The sequence below is a fragment of the Bombus vancouverensis genome, chromosome 14 (assembly GCF_051014615.1).
Source record: "Bombus vancouverensis nearcticus chromosome 14, iyBomVanc1_principal, whole genome shotgun sequence".
Classification (NCBI taxonomy): Eukaryota; Metazoa; Arthropoda; class Insecta; order Hymenoptera; family Apidae; genus Bombus; species Bombus vancouverensis.
The window spans coordinates 6,396,910-6,414,493 of record NC_134924.1 but is presented as its reverse complement, the minus strand read 5'-3'; the positions used below and the strand labels follow the sequence as shown (position 1 = coordinate 6,414,493).

The following is a 17,584-nucleotide window of genomic DNA, read 5'->3' as shown; positions in this document are numbered from 1 at the left end:
CCCTAACGGAAAGCTCCGCGCGGTATGTCCGATAGAACGATCGCCGCGGGGTTTCAACCTCTTTCCTGTGTTTGAGCAAAGAATTTTCTTGACTCGCAGATTCCAACTTTACCCATAATTTACGAGAGACAACGCTTCGTCCGCAGGTACTCCCTTGCTAAGATTTTAATCGTCGTTTATCCTATTATTCGCTGTTGCGTACACGTGATAGCCACGTAACTATGTAATTACAGAGAATTCCTATTTGTTGATACACTGTAGTGAGAAAACGAAGATTATAAGGATAACAGTTGTTAAAAAAAATATTAAGAAAATATGAGTCAGAATATTTTCCTTCGGATCAAATCTGCCCCCTAACACTCTCCAAGTCAAAGACGCGTGACGAGTGTTCCACGGAGTGTGATGTTTCTTCGTTTAGAAAACGAAAATTTATTTCTCGATACAAAATGTCAGAATTTCAGATTTTCTCATAGATTTTGTTCTATAATTCTACGTTACATCATATTCTGCGTTATTTCCAACTTTTACTTATAATTTTAAGCAAAATGTGAAGAGTAAAAAATGAAAAGTACGCTGTGCACCTAAATTCCTTACAATTACTGTAAAACTCGAGAAGTTTTAATTCCAACCAATACGATGTTACCAGTGTTACATAGAGAGCACTCACAGGAGCATACGAAAAAAAATATGAAATTCGAAATTCGTTAAAAACTGACGTTTCCTGTTTCTGCCGCGTACCCTTCACATAATGATCGTCGAGCGACAATCCAGCACAAAATTCAAAAACAGAATGTTGGCATGAAGTTACGCGTTTGTAAAGTGAATTTAGTGGGTCACGAAAAAATACAAGTATGTTCATTATTCTGTCAGGACAAAAGAATCGTGTACACACGAGGAAGGGTTCTAGCGTGGAACGCAAGAATAAAAGCCGTGGAGAGTCGCGAGTTAACGGATCGACGATCATGGAGAACGCGGAAGAAGGATTCCGCCGGGGATTTCGACAGCGCCGAGGAAAACATCGGTTTATCTCCGATAAAATTCAATCGACCTTTGTTCCTCCCCGACGACTGGCAGCCGGTGCGCGTCTCAAACGACACGATAAAATCGTAGCGAGTCGAAAGAACTTTTCTCGAACCGTTAACCCTTTGCTGCTCTATTTTGCTTTATTCGTATGCCGGCTCGATGCTTCAGTTCGATTTACGAGCTGAAGATGAATTGAGACATCAACCGAGCCGACCGCCTCTTCCAATGGCCGACACGCGACTGACTTATACTACTTGGCTTCCGCTAGTTCCCAATTTTTTCAACAACATCGTGTACCTTTCGAGATTATCGCGAACTGTGAATGTCTAGATAGAATCTGGATAAAGAAAGGCAAAGACTGGTTCGTGGAAAATTTATTGTCGGTGATGAACAATTAATAGATTATTGGTTACGTTAACGATTCCTTGGAGAATTTTGACAGAGGCAGGAGATTAATCGGATATGACGAATAATCAATGGTTTATCCAGTACGTTAGTGACAAATAATAAATAACTACCTGTACAATGCTCATAGTATAATTTAAATGAATGTTACGTTTCAAATGACTTGTAACTCGCTGATTCCTTCGACGATTTTAGTCCCTGGTAAAAAAATGATAGCTCAGACCAGGTATCGCGTCTGGTATCCTTGATTAAGCGATGGTCAACGTTATAATTAACAGAGTCACGGATTTTGTTCTTCTCGTCAACTTTTCCAACCTCTCAGAAATCGTAAAACGTCCGCGTAATCTTCGTAAAAAATTCCGTATAACGTCCGCGGAGTTAACAACGAGGATACGTCGAGAAATGAAACGATTAAAAGATGTCGATAAGATGGAAAAAAAGTAGGACGAACCGCTTTGTTCGACGGCTCGATCCCTTTACCAACGTTCCCTTCTGGTCTGTTCGCGTTTTTTCGACGAGAATTCGCAGGAAACGAAGCGTTCATCGACAAATGCTCTTCCACGATCTTTATCGGGGATCATTGCTGACGAAAACCGGGATTAACGATGGACAGGAGAGTTTTAACAACCGCGTTGGTCTCTTCTACAGCGGCCGCTTTCGTGTAATTTTTAAGAAACACGCCTCTCACTAGAGAGATAACGAATGATGGAAGATGCTTAAGTCTGAGTTAAACGACGAGTTCAGGAAGAAGAAACGACCTCGAAACAATCGCCCAAGGCTGCCTTTGTTCCGGCTGCCTTGGCCAAATGTCAGATTCAAGGGTTCTCGAGAGAAACCTGGACGATCGAGCGAGACAAAGACGAACATTGCCAAGGACTACGCGACGTTGACACGCTCGACCGTGAGGAGGTCGACAGATCGATATGTGGCTTGAGCCGTAAATACACGGCTCCTTACAAAACCGGGCCAAACGACAGTTTTCTTCGCGACGACTCTGACACGCTTCCGCCTCGGTTCTTTCAGCATTCAGCAACGAGAAAATTCCTTTGATGATTAAATGTGGGAACGTACCTCCTACTGGAGCGGACTTGTCCGTGTAATGTCACGGTCGAATCTCGTTAACGAGCCTTGCTCCGCTTCTTCCTCCTCTTCTTCTTCTTCTACTTCTCCACAATTATTCTTGGACTCTGAGGATGTTCTACAGTAGCAGAGGTAGTTATTACCCTTTCAACACTGGTTGTTTCGTTCTGCTACGAGACCATTTAATTATTGTAATGTCTCTTCCTAATGTTTTAGATACCGTAGTATCGTGATTCTGAGTGAGCGTGGGGAAACAGTAACTGAGAATAATAGTAATAATAGTAAGTAAGAATCGATTCGGACAATGCGAACTAGATTTCACGATGCCACGTAAAAATTTGACTGCGTACGCGAAATCTTTAAATAAGCAACATGTTAAAACAATTGGTACGAACATTATTACAGATATTATCATTGAAATTCTTTAATATATTAACATATATAAATAAATATAAATATAAATAAATATAATATAAATTTATTAATATATATATATAATTTAATTAATATAAATATGCAACTCCTAAAGAGGAATTCTTACTTTAACGACAGTGAATATATTAATTAAGTAGTTATAAATTGTTGTCTCTAAGAAGACCACGAACGTACTTTACCATATTACTCCAGCGAAACTAGCCTGAAACTTTGAAACAGTGCCAAAGACCCGTAACTTGGAATCATAAACCTTGGCTATACTTTTAACGTTCATAATCGAGATCGTAGTATCGAAGGATTATGACGGAAGTAAACGATAAAGTTGCAAGTTACCTAGCTGCTCTAAGAAGGAGGAAACGCATCGAATTCGACTCGTCGTAGCCGGTCGACGGCGATCGATAGAAAGAGACGGCGGAAAGTTCGTGTCTCGATCCATTACAAAAGGACGCGACGCTCCCGTCGAAGCTTTTAGGATTATCCAGGGGTTGCGCAGACAAGCGAAGTCGTAGCGGTGCGGAGTGCCGGTACGGCAAATCCTTATTACGCCTTTGAGCCGACGAAAATGTTGTTGCACGATATTACAATGCCGCGCTTTCCTATAACTTCGGGTTATCTCGCAGTTTAGTCGGGCTGCAACTTGACGAACCAAAGAGGAACTTCCCTTGGCTCGTCGTTTCCAAGCGTCGAGCTACATCCCGCGGAAATGTACATTCGTTCCGTGTGACGGAACGTCTCGTGAATGAGAAATCAACGTACGTACACGATCCGATCTTGGTATTTTAGATCGGCGGTGCAGTTGGCCGGATTAATCAACAATCTCTAGTATAACCATAACCATAACGCGGATCGAAATTTTGTAATCTCGGATCACCGTGTATACACGATTTTATCATTTTTTTATGATTTTTACCACTTTGCCGAATCTTAACTCTTGGAAGACCGAATTATTTAACTATCGATTGTAGAGACACGTTTCTTTGGATAACTGTGTAAAGAAGATACGAGACTCCAGACCAGTTTTATTCAAAATAAATATATTTATCGTTTAGGCAATTAATAACTCATTAAAGTACACGAAGAAAAATACCGGCCTTCTTAGTTAAAAACTGATGTTTCAAAGGTGAATCTAGCGGCTCTAGCGTTAAGCGATCGATTCGTGGTAAATCAATATAAGCTTGGGCAGCTTCAGCCATTGATACCACAAACTGATACTTTGCATTGAAACATAAATTTAGCCCTTTGTAGTCGCGTCATCTTTGATTAGGACTTTACGTAAAATTGACTAGTTACAAAAACTTACGTTTGCTTGTTTGTTCATTAATGATACTATCATATCTGCCAAAAGAATTTCAGCGAGATACTGACTGAGATAAAACTGAACGAAGTCCATGCTTGCCGAGATCGCTTTAACAGGCATGCGATCGGACGAATCGACATTGCGTGGGAAGTGGCAATTTCAGGATTAGATTCGTCCGGCGATTAAAGCACGAGTACTGGCTCGTTTTCCTTTATAACCAACGTGTAATCACGGAGACAACAAAGGATAACGAAAGAAAAACGACACCAAAATACTCGAACAGAGCCAGCGCGAACGAATGGGATAAGGTTCTGACTATATTGTCCTTTCTCGTCGACTTTCAGTATTTTTCTTCCCGATAAATCAAACGTTACGCAAAAAAAACGTCCATTCGAAAATACAATAGGAAAAGTGAAGAAATAAGAAGTAAGAAAATCGCGGTTGCAAGCCGCAAGAATCCATCTGTAGGTTAAACATTATCCGTGAACAGTCGACATCGTTCCTCTTCAAGGAGATACTTCTACAGTTTCGAAGATGTTTCACGACGTTGTTCCGTTCTCTAGTGATGAACGAAACAATAGCGGGGATTGTCTGAGGAAGAAAACGTAGAAATGGCTGCTGGATGTTACTTGATGATGTGCTACTGTCGAAAATAATAATAATAGTTCGATATTGTCGAGGAAATTCCTATAGAAAGGAATCGGGAGATCTTATTAAACAGCTCTTGAGAACGCGATAGAAAAATGTTAATTAATTTAATGATCGATCGACGTGCCGGGCATCGCGTAACTAACATTAAGAGAGGGAAAATTCCCGACACAGGAATCGCTTAAATAAACGAACAAGATAGCCATAATAAACGAACAAGATAGTCATAATAAACGAGATGTTTCTCTCTTCCGCTAAAGTGGCTGGTTTAAAATTATACAATTTTCATAGAAGCTTTCCCGAATATAACGCGATAGTGTGTATAGTTGCGGTTGAAGCTCGAACAGGATGGGAAATCAGTCGATGGCAAGAGTATACGCGCGGATGGAAATTGTTACGAAAGGCGTATCGGATTCTCCTGCCGTTACCGCTCTCGCTATCGTTCTACGAAAATGTACAAGCCGCACGGGTATCTTGAAATGGATATTGCGGTTCCTCCAGCATAAACGCCTTGAATGCTTCGCAAATAAAGGACATAAAAAGTAACGAACCACAATACCGTCAATTAATTTCCATTTTCTCTGGCACTAACGTTACCTATAGAAATCGCGTGTTATTATTCACATTGCAAATGTAGAGATTCTATAAAACTAATCTCGAGAATAAAACTTCCTGGCGTTAGAATGTGGTGACGATGGTTGAGGCTTTGGTTTCGTTGAAATCATAACCTTATTAAAAATCCATTTGTCAACGTATCAAATTTCTTCTTGGATTCTTCCAACGTGTTTGCAATTTTCATTCGCAAACTTTTTTCCATACTCTTGCATCATTTTACACGTACGCGTTCTTTCTTGTACGCCGATGACACCTTTTATCCTTTTTATATGAGATAAACGAGTAATAAATAATATCATGTAATGTTTGTGAAAGGAAATTAAATTTATCCGATCGATTTCCATCAGCTTGGATGTCATTCAAAGTTTCACTCGCCAAAGTAAGATTCCTTGGCATTGCGATCGGAAAGCAGACTTTGCCGAATAGAATGGAAGCTCTATATTCCCGTTGCAATTAAGGAACCAACGACCTTTCTAAGTCTCTCGATCATATCGACGAATTAGGTGGTTATCGCGAACCTGCGCTCCCTCGGGTTACCTTGGAAAATAATTACTCCGGCTTAAGTTCTTCGTAGACGACGAGAACGATAATTCCTTTTCTCCGCGAATCGAATCTTTATCGAGTATTTTCGATCGATCGTCTGACAATGAGTTAATTATCCGGAACAATAATACCAAGATCGAAAAAGAGCCAAGAAAGAGCTAATCGAATTTTTTCGCTTATCAGTCCGGCCGAAAGAGAAATGCATGCCGACGCGCCTCAATGCGCTGCTTTGCAAATCTAATTTCATTTGCCGGTTTACTTCTTCGGGGGACAGTTTCCCCGGTATCCATGGGATAGAAGCAACGCTTGGGATTTTCGCTCGAGACAGAAACCCCTCGGCTAAGAGATTAAAACCGGGCTTCACCGCGGATCCTCGCCGTCTTAAGGCGGTTCGATATCCGAAGGCCGGTGTAAAATCCGCACACCAATTACGCCGAATCGAATTCCAAGCTGTCTCTTCTTTCAACAACTCGAAACTAGGCGAAAAAGGTTATTAGCATGAATCCAGTCGGAAACAGATGGAACGTTTGCCAAGGTTTTTTATACCTTGGAATAAAACAGCTGCTCGGTTGCTTTTCAAAAGGGAGGGGTTTTTTTAAGAGTTAGCGAGAAAAAAAAATCATCTATCAGATATCAGGGTAGTTTTTGAAATATTTTTGCTTGACATTCGATGCATCTGGATTATAGGAATAGAAGTTTTGCCCATATTTTCTTCTTTCTTTTTTCTCTTTTTCTTTTGGCTCTGATGGATTTCGATGCTGGTCGCGTGGCTGAAATTACGAGACGTGTAAACGCAATAAATTCGCATCAACGAGCCGGGGAAATAAGAGTGAATCAAGAGAACTCATTCAGTTATTCTTGGCGGGCTTCGTCGATAAATTTACCCCGTTCGGACGTTTAATCCTCCGAGCCCGATAATTCACGGGGAAACAGTTTCCGAGCTATGAGCTTCCAATTTTCTTGAAACTTCCCGACCAACGATCCTGCACTTTAAAATTCTATCCTCCAGACACCGACGCGTAACGCCTTTGTCGAAACTCGTTTCTCGTTTCACCCTTCCGTGAGCTATCCGAAAGTTATAGCTGCCCTTATTGTCGAATCTATACAACGTACTGTAATAAAACACGTTGTTTAGTATGGCAGCTTGGAATCACAGCGTTCCTATCGAATATTGATGGAAGTAACGCAAAGGGAATACGCGATATCGACGCTAGAGAAAAACACGGTAAAAATATCCTTAGGTGAGGCTATAAACAAAAAAAAAAAAAGAAAGAGAACTTCAATTTCTACGGGCCGATTTGGGATAGAAAAGGCAAAGCAAGCCACAAACGGTAAACCGAAAGGTGAACAGAGCACGAGCGTGTTTCGAACATAACAGATCGTTCGATCGCGTCCAGAAAGCCGAGCTCTGGGTCCGATATCCGTTGAAAACTTCTCATCGTACGCGTTTACAAAACCGCAGTTACTAGATTTCACATCGACCCGGCAATTGCGTAAAGAACAAAAAAAAAAAAAAAAGAAAAAACATTTCGACGTTTCGATGTTTCAACGTTTCGCTCGGCTCGCTCGAAACGAAGCACAAAACCGATTACACGTGCGTATCGAATGTCGTGAAAAATACGTTTTCAGGGCTTTATGAAAATCGATCGTTGAACCAAAACCGATCCGGAAACGAAAAAATAGCCGAATGTGTATTTCAATTTGTGGATTTAAAAGATAAATTTTTCTCTTATCGTGTTTATTCATTGAAGAGAGACGAGTCAACGATTATAGGAGGAACGAAAGCACTAACGGGAAAAAAGACAAAGATGGCCGGAGATGAATAGGAGTAAACGAGAAGGGAGCAAAATACGGAAAAATGGTTTTCGATCCGACGCGTTCGTAAATATTTGCAGGACCGTCGAGAGCCAGCCTGGATGCAACTGAACCAATACTGTCGTCGAACGGGTTGGGTCGAGGCTTTCTCGATGATCGATTTGTTTCAAGGAACATGGACGAGGATGGAGGATCAGGAGGTTCGATGACGTAATTTTTGAACGTCGAAACCGATTAACTGCTATCAGCACTAGCGAAATCGTGCGATGATGCAGCGATCCGGTAATCCGATTAACAGGGATCAATTGCACGAAGTGCATTTTATTATCCAATTGCACTGCTTCGTAACTGAATTAACGTTCTCCCATTATGAGCAACATTTTTTCAGACAAAAATTTTGGTTTCGTTTTCGAATCGTCCTCTTCAAAGTACCAGTTTTAATCAACGAAAGTAGCGAACTAGCTCGAAACTGGTACGTTTACTTTGATGTTACTGCAAGTTTATTCAAGTATGGCCAAAAACGGATACAAACGGGAAAAGTATCACCATTGGACAGCATTAGCCGGAACGAAGCGAAGCAGATTTCAAACGCTTGAAACTGGTCGGTATATTACGAGCTCGAGTGATAGAAAGCAATACCTGATACGCCTAGACTGGCTTAATACGAATCTTAATTAATATCGGAAACGATCTGCTGCGAAGCCGTAGGGGAAATTCGCGGTAGCTACGGATTCGTGCGGCAACCAATGGCGCGCATCTTACAGCAACATTGCTCACACGCGATCGTCATTTACATCAGTTACCGAAGTAATTAAATTCCACGGAAATCTCGTCGTGTTCTCTGTGTCGATGCTAAGTTTCAGATCCGAAGGAAATGCGTACTATGCCATGAAATGCAGGGATAACCAAACATCCGTCCAAACTCCATTTTCTAATGGCCGCCGTGATACCTTCTTAAATGCGATCTTCTCTGGGTATCATAGACGAAATCCATCCTCGATTTCACACTTCTATCGCCGTTATATTTAGGATACAAATACGAACTTATATTTACACCGTTCTTTTGTACGATTACCGTACTTGGATATTTTCTGTATTTTTTGCAGTATTATACGAACCTTATGTATTTTTGAAATTTTCAATAAATGCATAAACGTCCATGGATTCGTTGGAAAGTTGGAAAATTTGGAAATCACCAGAAATATTCGCGAAATGTAAGACTAGATATATCGAGTTGTAAACTATCTTGTAACTATCTTCGAAATTTCGTGTGTTCGATGGAGATCCAAAGTGTAAGTGAACTCGGAAATCTACATAAAAGTTCCAAGTGTAAAACTTGAGAGTGACCATCAAATAAGCTTTATAGCTCACTCGATCAATCAATCGCAAAACTTCTCGCTTCAGTCCCTAACTATTTCAAGTTTGCAGCAAGCTGAAAGATCTAGAAAGTTGCTCATCTACGAGAAAACTCGGGTTCGCTCATCTTCTGGAAGATTATCGCGTTAACGTTGACGGTCTCGGGTGATGAACAATGAAAAAACGTTCCAAGAGAAGCGGAGGATCGTTTTCCTTCACGGTTCGTTGTTCGCTGAAGCGAGATCAAACATTCAACAAGTAAACGGTTCGATCGATCGATCTCAACTTCTGCTGCAGGATTTCGTGGCCCCGAACCCTCGCAGCGTTCTAAGTCAAACACCCAGACGAAGTTCGTTTAAGACGGATACGTCAAGATTAATTATGAGCAGTTTGGCAAATATAAAGATTTCGAGCTGATCAGAAGTAGAGGCAGAAGTTGCGACGAAACTCGTCGAATTTGCCGTGAAACTCGGCCGAAACTTCTTGTCCTCGGTAAAACTAGTATAACTCTGTAATCCGGCGAAGGCTTCGTTTTGCGATATTTACCAATGCAACTTGCACCAAGAGCTAAGTAAATCGCTGCGATGCGAATTTAATTGACCGAATTCACTAATCCCGTCCACGAGTCCGCTTCGTTGGAAGATTTATGCGAAACGGGGACAACGTCTTCCTTATTCCCTCTCGAAACACTTTAATCCCCGTTCGAATGGACGCGACGGAACGTATAGCGTGAAAGAATGTCGAGAGCGTAGCTAACCAGAGTAAAGGGGTAAGAAAAATGTAAATTTATTCCTTCTCGTCGCGGAGGACAAGCAAGAAGCATTTTCGGGTCGCGAAACTATATGTATAGAAAATCCTAGCTTCGAAAGAGGGCTCTGCTACTTTGCAACGTTAACGAAGAGCGCTCCGTGTCCCGTAACTTAAGAGACTGATAATGAGGCCTGTTGTTCACGAAAGTCTGGCGACGTCTAAGTACCCGCTGAAAATACACTCGCCGAATGCACCCTTTTTCCCACCTCCCTCCTATCCATTCTATGGGGAACGTGGAAAGCTTTCTTCGAAATCTTCTTTCATTGTTACCCGCCAATCCTCTATCCATTCTTTTATTCGAATAAAAAAGGAAACCGCCTTCAAACTTTCAACCTTTAAGTACGTAGATTGTGGCCAAGTTTATTATCCGATAAGGAAAGCACAGGATGCTGTAAAAGTATTTAATTAAATACCTTGAATATTAATCTGATCGAGTTGCAACTCTATTATTCCATCGTTCGATGACGAGAACATATCGCTCCAGGAGTAACGCTCGAGATAAGCAGATCTATATTTTAGAGATAGATCGCATTTATTGGATTTTCCAAGATCCCAAAGATGCTCCCTAGTTTCCTCAGACGAAAGAGATGAAAATTAAAAGAGGAGGATAGAACGAAGGCAGAATTACTCTGTAAGTTCTAAACCATATGTCAATCATCATTTCCATTTTCAAATACATACGTATGGGTAATATCTCTGTTATTCGATATCGAAAATACCATTCCCCTAGAACATCGGAGATCTAATTAAGCAAATAGATGTTTAGTCGTTTAATCAGACTCGTTGAATTTCCAAATTCATGTGTCCAGAAGTGGTTTCCAAGTTGTTAAAACAAGAGGAACGAAGCTAAAAGAGGGGATTGGAACGAAGACGAAAGTGGTTTCCAGGGCCTCGAGACGTGTCAACTGCGAGACCCGGCTCGATAATTATCTGGAACGAGTAAGGGTTGAACAGCGTCGGTTCGTTAAATCCAGCGTGTACGCAAGAGTGGAGGAGGGTCGAGGGTGCACGTGCAACGCGGCGTTACCACCGGGGTTGTAGCCAAGTTGCGAGAGGAGAGGACTCGGTCTGGCCTACCTCCGTTCGCCTCCTCTTTGTCGAGCAAATTACGTCCCGAGCAGGCCTCGCCTCACCTCGCTTCGCCTCTCGCTGTTTACACAGAAGGCACGAGTCGACAATGAAAGAAACCGAGCAGAAAGGGGTGTACATACATTACGAGTTAAGGGGTCAAGTTGGAGTACCGTTTTCGGCAAGCGAGTGTGTGCTTCTACGGCGGATCAACTCGAAAAACGCAACCACTTGAATGAATAATCGAGAGTTTATCAGATCGATTAGGGAAAAATTGAGTCGTTAGTGCGACAATGGAGAACGCGAAAATGATTTTCAAAAGAAAATATCGTGTCCGGTGATTCGATCTAAGGATGTAAGTTTTTTGGGGAATCGCTGGTCGGAGGACGAGCGAGTGTAGATAGTACGCTTTCACTGAGCTTGAAAAATGTAACGATTTATTGAAAGGTATTGAGAATTTATTATGCAGATTTCGAAGAAACGAAATTGTTGGTACAATAGCAGAAAACGCGAACGATTTCCGGGGGAAAATATTTTGTAGTATCAATCTAAAAATGTAAATTTCTCGCGAATCCCTCGAGCACGATTTAATATTTCACGCTTGTAAAATTTATTGCGCACGTAACTTTACAATGAAGGTATTGCTACGAATATATCTGTCAGAGGTGAAATTACTTCATATATTCGTTTTTCGTGCGATGATTAATTTCGGAGTACTGGATACTTTATCTCATAGTACGTTAATTCGCACGTTATTACATGTAATCGTGTGGCAGATATTCTGCTCTGTTTAATATCTTTTCATATTTGATTTTACAATGTCTTTCGTAGATATATTAATTCACTATTTTAGTTGGGATTTTTTCGTCGCCCGTTATATGTATGTACATATGTTGCACCACACGAGGTCTCTCCTTCAAGACTCGGTTATACTTCTCTGTGTCCTATTCACTTGGCAAATAAACACGTGGCTAGTCCAGTTAAATACAATCAGTGCTGTGAATAACCTTGCAACTATAGCGACATAATTATGCGGTGAACAGTTAACGTGAAAAAATGTTACTCGAGCACGTTACCGCGTATACACCGAATAATATTGAAAAGAGTTTGTTCCAGCTAGCATAAATCATTGTTCATGCGAATTACGTTCGCACCATGGGAGCAATAATTTGTGGCTGTGCCATTAAAATCCACGTCGATAGACTGAAAACGAGAGCACAGCGTTTTCAAGTACGACGGAATTTCTGTCGACGTGTCTAACAAGTTCTCCAAACGAAAAAGGACAAAACGTGCTCTCGACTTGTTGTTACGACCGAAACATCGGAAAACCATTCGACACTGTGTACAACTAAAGTCAAAGATGTTGCTTTATCAACAGCCTTCGTTGGAAGAATCAAGCGAAAACGTCCACATGACTCAGGATTCTAAAGCTGAAAGACTGAACGACGAACATTCCTAAGGCTGAAAAAATAACACGTGAGAATATAACTTACCAGAGGCGAAAACGAGGGCGATCAGCAAGCAAACGATCGAAATGGAAAAGGCACCACGTCGATCCATGCTTCTTTGGTACAAAATGCAGCACGTTGGAACTCGATCACTTCATCGCCACTCCGTAGAAAACTGTTCGAAACAAGGAGATATACACGCGCACACGTGAACAGAATACGAGAATATCACGAGCAGTGCGCGATAACGAAGGGAAAAGCTCACGCGAACGTAGAAGCGTGATGGTCGAGCGCTTACTGACAGGCGACAGGTCTCCGTGGCTTTCGCGTGCTCCCTCCACCTGATCCCCACTCCGACCAATCACGACTCCCTCTCCGACTCGTTCCCTCGGCCTGAAACGCGCGTAAGTTCGTCCTCGTCCGACCAAATACGTGTTTTCTCTACTGAAACTAGCGGCGTGGTCTATCGCGCCGCTGCTCTCAGCCGCCGATGGCGCTATTTCTATCGTGAAACGGGAACTTTCGAAATTAGAAAGTAATTAAGCGTAATTATTAATACCGTATGCTTTGTATCTCGGGATTGTTAGCCGAACATTAAATTAAGGAAATACACCGGGCGATGCATCCACGCGAGAATTATGGGCTTTTTTCCCCGCGAGTAACGAGCGATTCGAAAGTGGAGGCGGAAAGGAAAGTTTAACGTTATATCGGTCAGCTAATCTCCGTTGGAATGCGCGCTTTCAGCGGTTAACCTGCGATAGTTGAAAATTGTTTGAATAACCGTGATTTAAATTCGCGTTATTATATTTTAAACACTCCGCGGTGAAATTTTTACTTTACGCGACAGCAATATCGTGTCGAATTCGAGAGCATTCTTATTAGCCGTGAAACGATCGACGTGATATAAAATTGCATCTCGATGTTAAATGAACTAACTGCCGCAAATATACCGCTATTCGAATGAAGATTGATACAAAGCTTGCGGATAAATCACAGCGCGCGTAATTCTGCTTTTTGCGCTCTTTGTTATTTTTATTCGGTAGCGAATAAAATTGTAACTCGTCTCTGTAATTGGCGGTCAGTGAAATTCGCTCGTCCACCGTTTCTCTGAATTTTTCCTTCGACCGATGGAAAAGCATTGGAGAGGCAGAAGCGAGGATAATAGCTCGGAAATTCCAATTCGACGTAACACTTGTACGAAAACTTTCGTCATAAATTGCAACATAAGCGCGGAGGATTCGACAAGAAGCGGGAAATCTGAACTAATATCGAAACGACGGGACAGGCGTTACATTCAAAATGGCCGTGGGGGAAAAATGGACCGGAAAAATGGATTGATGGACGACTATGAACAAGATAGACAGGTAGCACATACGCTATGAGGAAATAAAAGGAGCAACGGCTCGCTTCCTAACGTAATACATTTCGTAGACGACGAAGGTAATAACATTGATTTATTATATTTTCCAGGAACGGGAAAAAGAAAACGTCGAGAGAACAGATCTACGAAACGGAATACAGAGATTCTACGACGAGGAGTCGATTTAAAATTAATAAAAAAGTAAGTGTCTTGTTTTGTTTTTGCCAGTCGAAATACAATTTAACGTGTTGTTCGATACATCAGCAACGATAGATCAGCAGTTAGGATGGTTGCACGTTGCTTCGTCCTCAAGGGACCATCTCGAGTTTTCTCGATAGATTCTTTATAACTTTGTTTTCGTGACATAAATGCTTGGATTGTGTTGGTGCGAGTAATAACAGTGATAAAAAGATAGAACGTAGAACGGAAAGGTATATAAAATTTCATTTGTTTATTTCAGGAAATAAATGACAGAAATCTATATTTGGAAATAGATTTATTATCTGATCAATAATCTGTGAATTGACAGATACAGGAAAATATCGGGCATACCATTCGATTTACACGATCCAAACTATTCCAAACAGAAGTTCATACGGTTGAATGGTATCAATTCACAGCTGTGCGCAACTGTAGAGGATAGTCAATTAATTCTATCGTACTGAGGCAGACACTCTTTTAATAGCTTTATAATCAAAACGATAAATGTCGCATTTTCACCTCGCGTCACGTAAAGAGACTTTATTGGAATTCGTCGAATTCCCATTGCCCGACCGTTATCGCGACCGCGATAGTTACCGGCGTTCCTGTTAAACCTTCGACATTGTTTTGTCGTCCGCACAATTCATTCTCGCGTGTCTCCAATTAACGGGCATCAAACGTTTTCTTTCCGAATCGAATAGAAATTATTTCCACGTATTCCAAAGTTAGCATGTGGGTAAAAATTGTTCCCGACGATGGGAATGCAATCGACAAAACGATATGTAATTAGTAATTAGCAGCATTGTAAACGTGTCATTTTATGACTCGCCAGAATAGTATGTGTATATGCATACGAGTTCATTTCTACGTTCAGTGCATTACCGCAGAGCAGCCGCTAAACGAGAATCATCTACCAATTGTCACTGTGATTGCTATTATTGCATAAAGTCAAGTAAATGGTAAACGTGTTCTATATTACGTTATTTGATTAAATTGTTTCGCGATACGATTTAATTAATGCATCTATTATCGATGTATCATTTACGGCCAGCGGTCTTTTGGCTTCCTAATTGGCCGATTACGTGAAAACGTACAGGAAGCATTCAAAGGTATCGAAATACTTGTGGAAAAATAGAATGAAGCTGAAGAATCATTAATATGTAAATTATAAAGTACCCGTATATTCAATATTATAACAGTATCCACATAAATCTGTTGTCCATATCCAGCGCGTCTTTCCATCGTTATTTTAATTAATTTTAATATTCATGTTATTATTGTACCTATTTGTAGTAACTCGATTCCATATGCATATGCTATAAAATCATTTTACAATTAAAATTTGAATTTTGGGTAGAATGCCAACCAAACCGTGAATACTGCATTTACGATTAACACCAATATATATTAAGACCAATTATTATACCTTTTATTTTTAACTTTATTATGTTACTATGTGGCGCTTATAAATAATTTTAACAAATTTTTATTCAAATCATCGTATCTTAATTTTGCGTAAACACAACGTTCTGTTCGATTTAATCGTTTCGTTAATAATCATCAGATCTTCTCCCAAATTTCATAAACAGGAGTGTGCCTCTCCGTCTGTCTAAGTGTCGACTAATACCACTTGCTGATTAAGCGCAGCTAAGATTCGCACCTGAAACAAGTTTATTCTCAAGCGACCAAAGTTACCGTACGATGATGCTCTTAGGAAATTTCTGCCAGCCTTCGCCGTGCCATAAACAAACCGTTCAACGTATGTATACGTAAAAAAGTTACGCGCTCTACCCGGCTTGCAAAGGAAGCGACAAAAAAGCGCTAACGACTGACCATTATCGCTGGTTCACCGACCATCTAGATAGCCATGTAGTTGAAGTAATTTTGCGTAAAGCAAGCATAAATAAACGCGTGAAAACGTGGTCAAACGTGGTCAAACGTGGTCAAACGGTAGGGATATATGGTTATCGGGGGTACACACAAACGGGGTCCGAGTTACGGAGGTATTTAGGTTGAAACAGGTCGAAGAAGGGGATTGGACGAAACTAATTATACTTACATCAGCACACACAGCGTGTGTTAAACGAGGTGGCCAGGATAGGACGAAGTTACTTCGCTGCTACGTAACTTCTCCTATCGCGGCGGCACCGTTACCTACAACTTCCGGCTTATTCCGACCCTATGTCTGGACGATCCGACCAACTTTCGGAACGTGTTCCCCGTTACGCCAGGGACGAATATTTCCGTTCTCGGCATAAGACTGGGAAAGCAAACGACGTGTACCCATAGCTTCGGCGTTCCTCTTATTCGCATTTATCTTAGGCCTTTTTTCTGAAAGGGAGAACTAACGGGAGAGACAAAAGCAGAGGACATCGTACTATGGAATTAAACTCGTTTATCCTCCGGTTGAAACCGACTCATCAGGATTTAATATTTCTCTCTCCTTTATTTCTACCGTCCGAGAATAATAGCATCGGGGAAAGAAGAAAGGGAAAAATGAAAGAAAGAAGAAGGAATCCTAGAAGACGGTAATTAAGAAATTGATGAGACGACCCAGTTTTTTGCGAAAAAAAACCCCCGCTCTTGTGTATAGAAACACGCGACGCGGTGTTTCTGAATATTCAGCGGATCCTCATTAAATGCAAAGGAGCTACGAAACCGGAAGGAGCGTCCTCTACCGCGGAGTTTCGGACTAAATAGAAAAGTTTCTAGCTGCGTGACGCCGTTTGCCACTTTCCATAACTACTACTTCCTCGTACAACAGTTCGTCCCTGTTCAATGGACTCACGAAATTTTACGAATACATATTCTGCCATTCGTTTTTCATCCTGCCCAGCCGGCGTTTAGTTTCCCCGACGTCTGGCGACTCGCGAATCAAATTTAATCCCGTTCGACGATTCGCCGCTGGATATTTCGCTCGAGCGCGGGCTAAATACGCATCGCTGGTCGATTCGCTTTATGCAAACAGTTTCACCTATATACCAGAGAATTGCTGTAGTAAATTATATCACTTCTTGGAAAGCATAGAAGAAGCTTATCTCTTATGCGCGTTTAGCAAACTTCGTCTGATATCCCCGTCTTGCGAAACAGTAAGGAAAAGTAACCTAACGAACGAGATCGAATCTCTGCGATTTCCATTCGGAAATCTGAAATTGCTAAAACAATTACCGATACCTATCGGTATTAACAGAAACGGTAGAAGAGCACTGCGAGCTATTAGGACACGTATTTGGAGATAAGAATCGCGTTTACATTCTCCTTGGGCGCATTATCGTAGCTCAGTGGTGCGTTAAATAGAACAAACGGAGAATGTACAAGAGACTACGGATGGAACAAAGAAAGAAAGTTGTTTAGGAAAGTTGGGCCGGTGCCGCAGCGCGCGTTGGTTCGCTATCTTACCGGGTCAGCTAACTTCCGGTTAGTCTACTTTCGACTAACGACCCATCTAACTTCGGGATGCTCAAAGAGTGGACCAGAACG

At 41.3% G+C, this 17,584-nt stretch overlaps 1 protein-coding gene across 3 annotated transcripts in view; it reads right to left on the bottom strand.

Annotated features, from left to right (window-relative positions):
* Positions 1-12,850, bottom strand: part of LOC117157503 (uncharacterized) — a 167,083-nt gene extending 154,233 nt beyond the window's left edge. For 2 of the 3 annotated variants that reach the window (XM_033335541.2, XM_033335543.2), the window contains exon 1: positions 12,589-12,849. In XM_033335541.2, coding sequence (XP_033191432.2) covers positions 12,589-12,655 — 67 coding nt within the window. In that variant the 5' untranslated portion in view covers positions 12,656-12,849. Of the gene's footprint in view, positions 1-12,588 lie in introns of all 3 variants that reach the window. The other variant, XM_033335542.2, reaches the window with a different exon arrangement.
* Between the last annotated feature and the right edge of the window lie 4,734 nt (positions 12,851-17,584).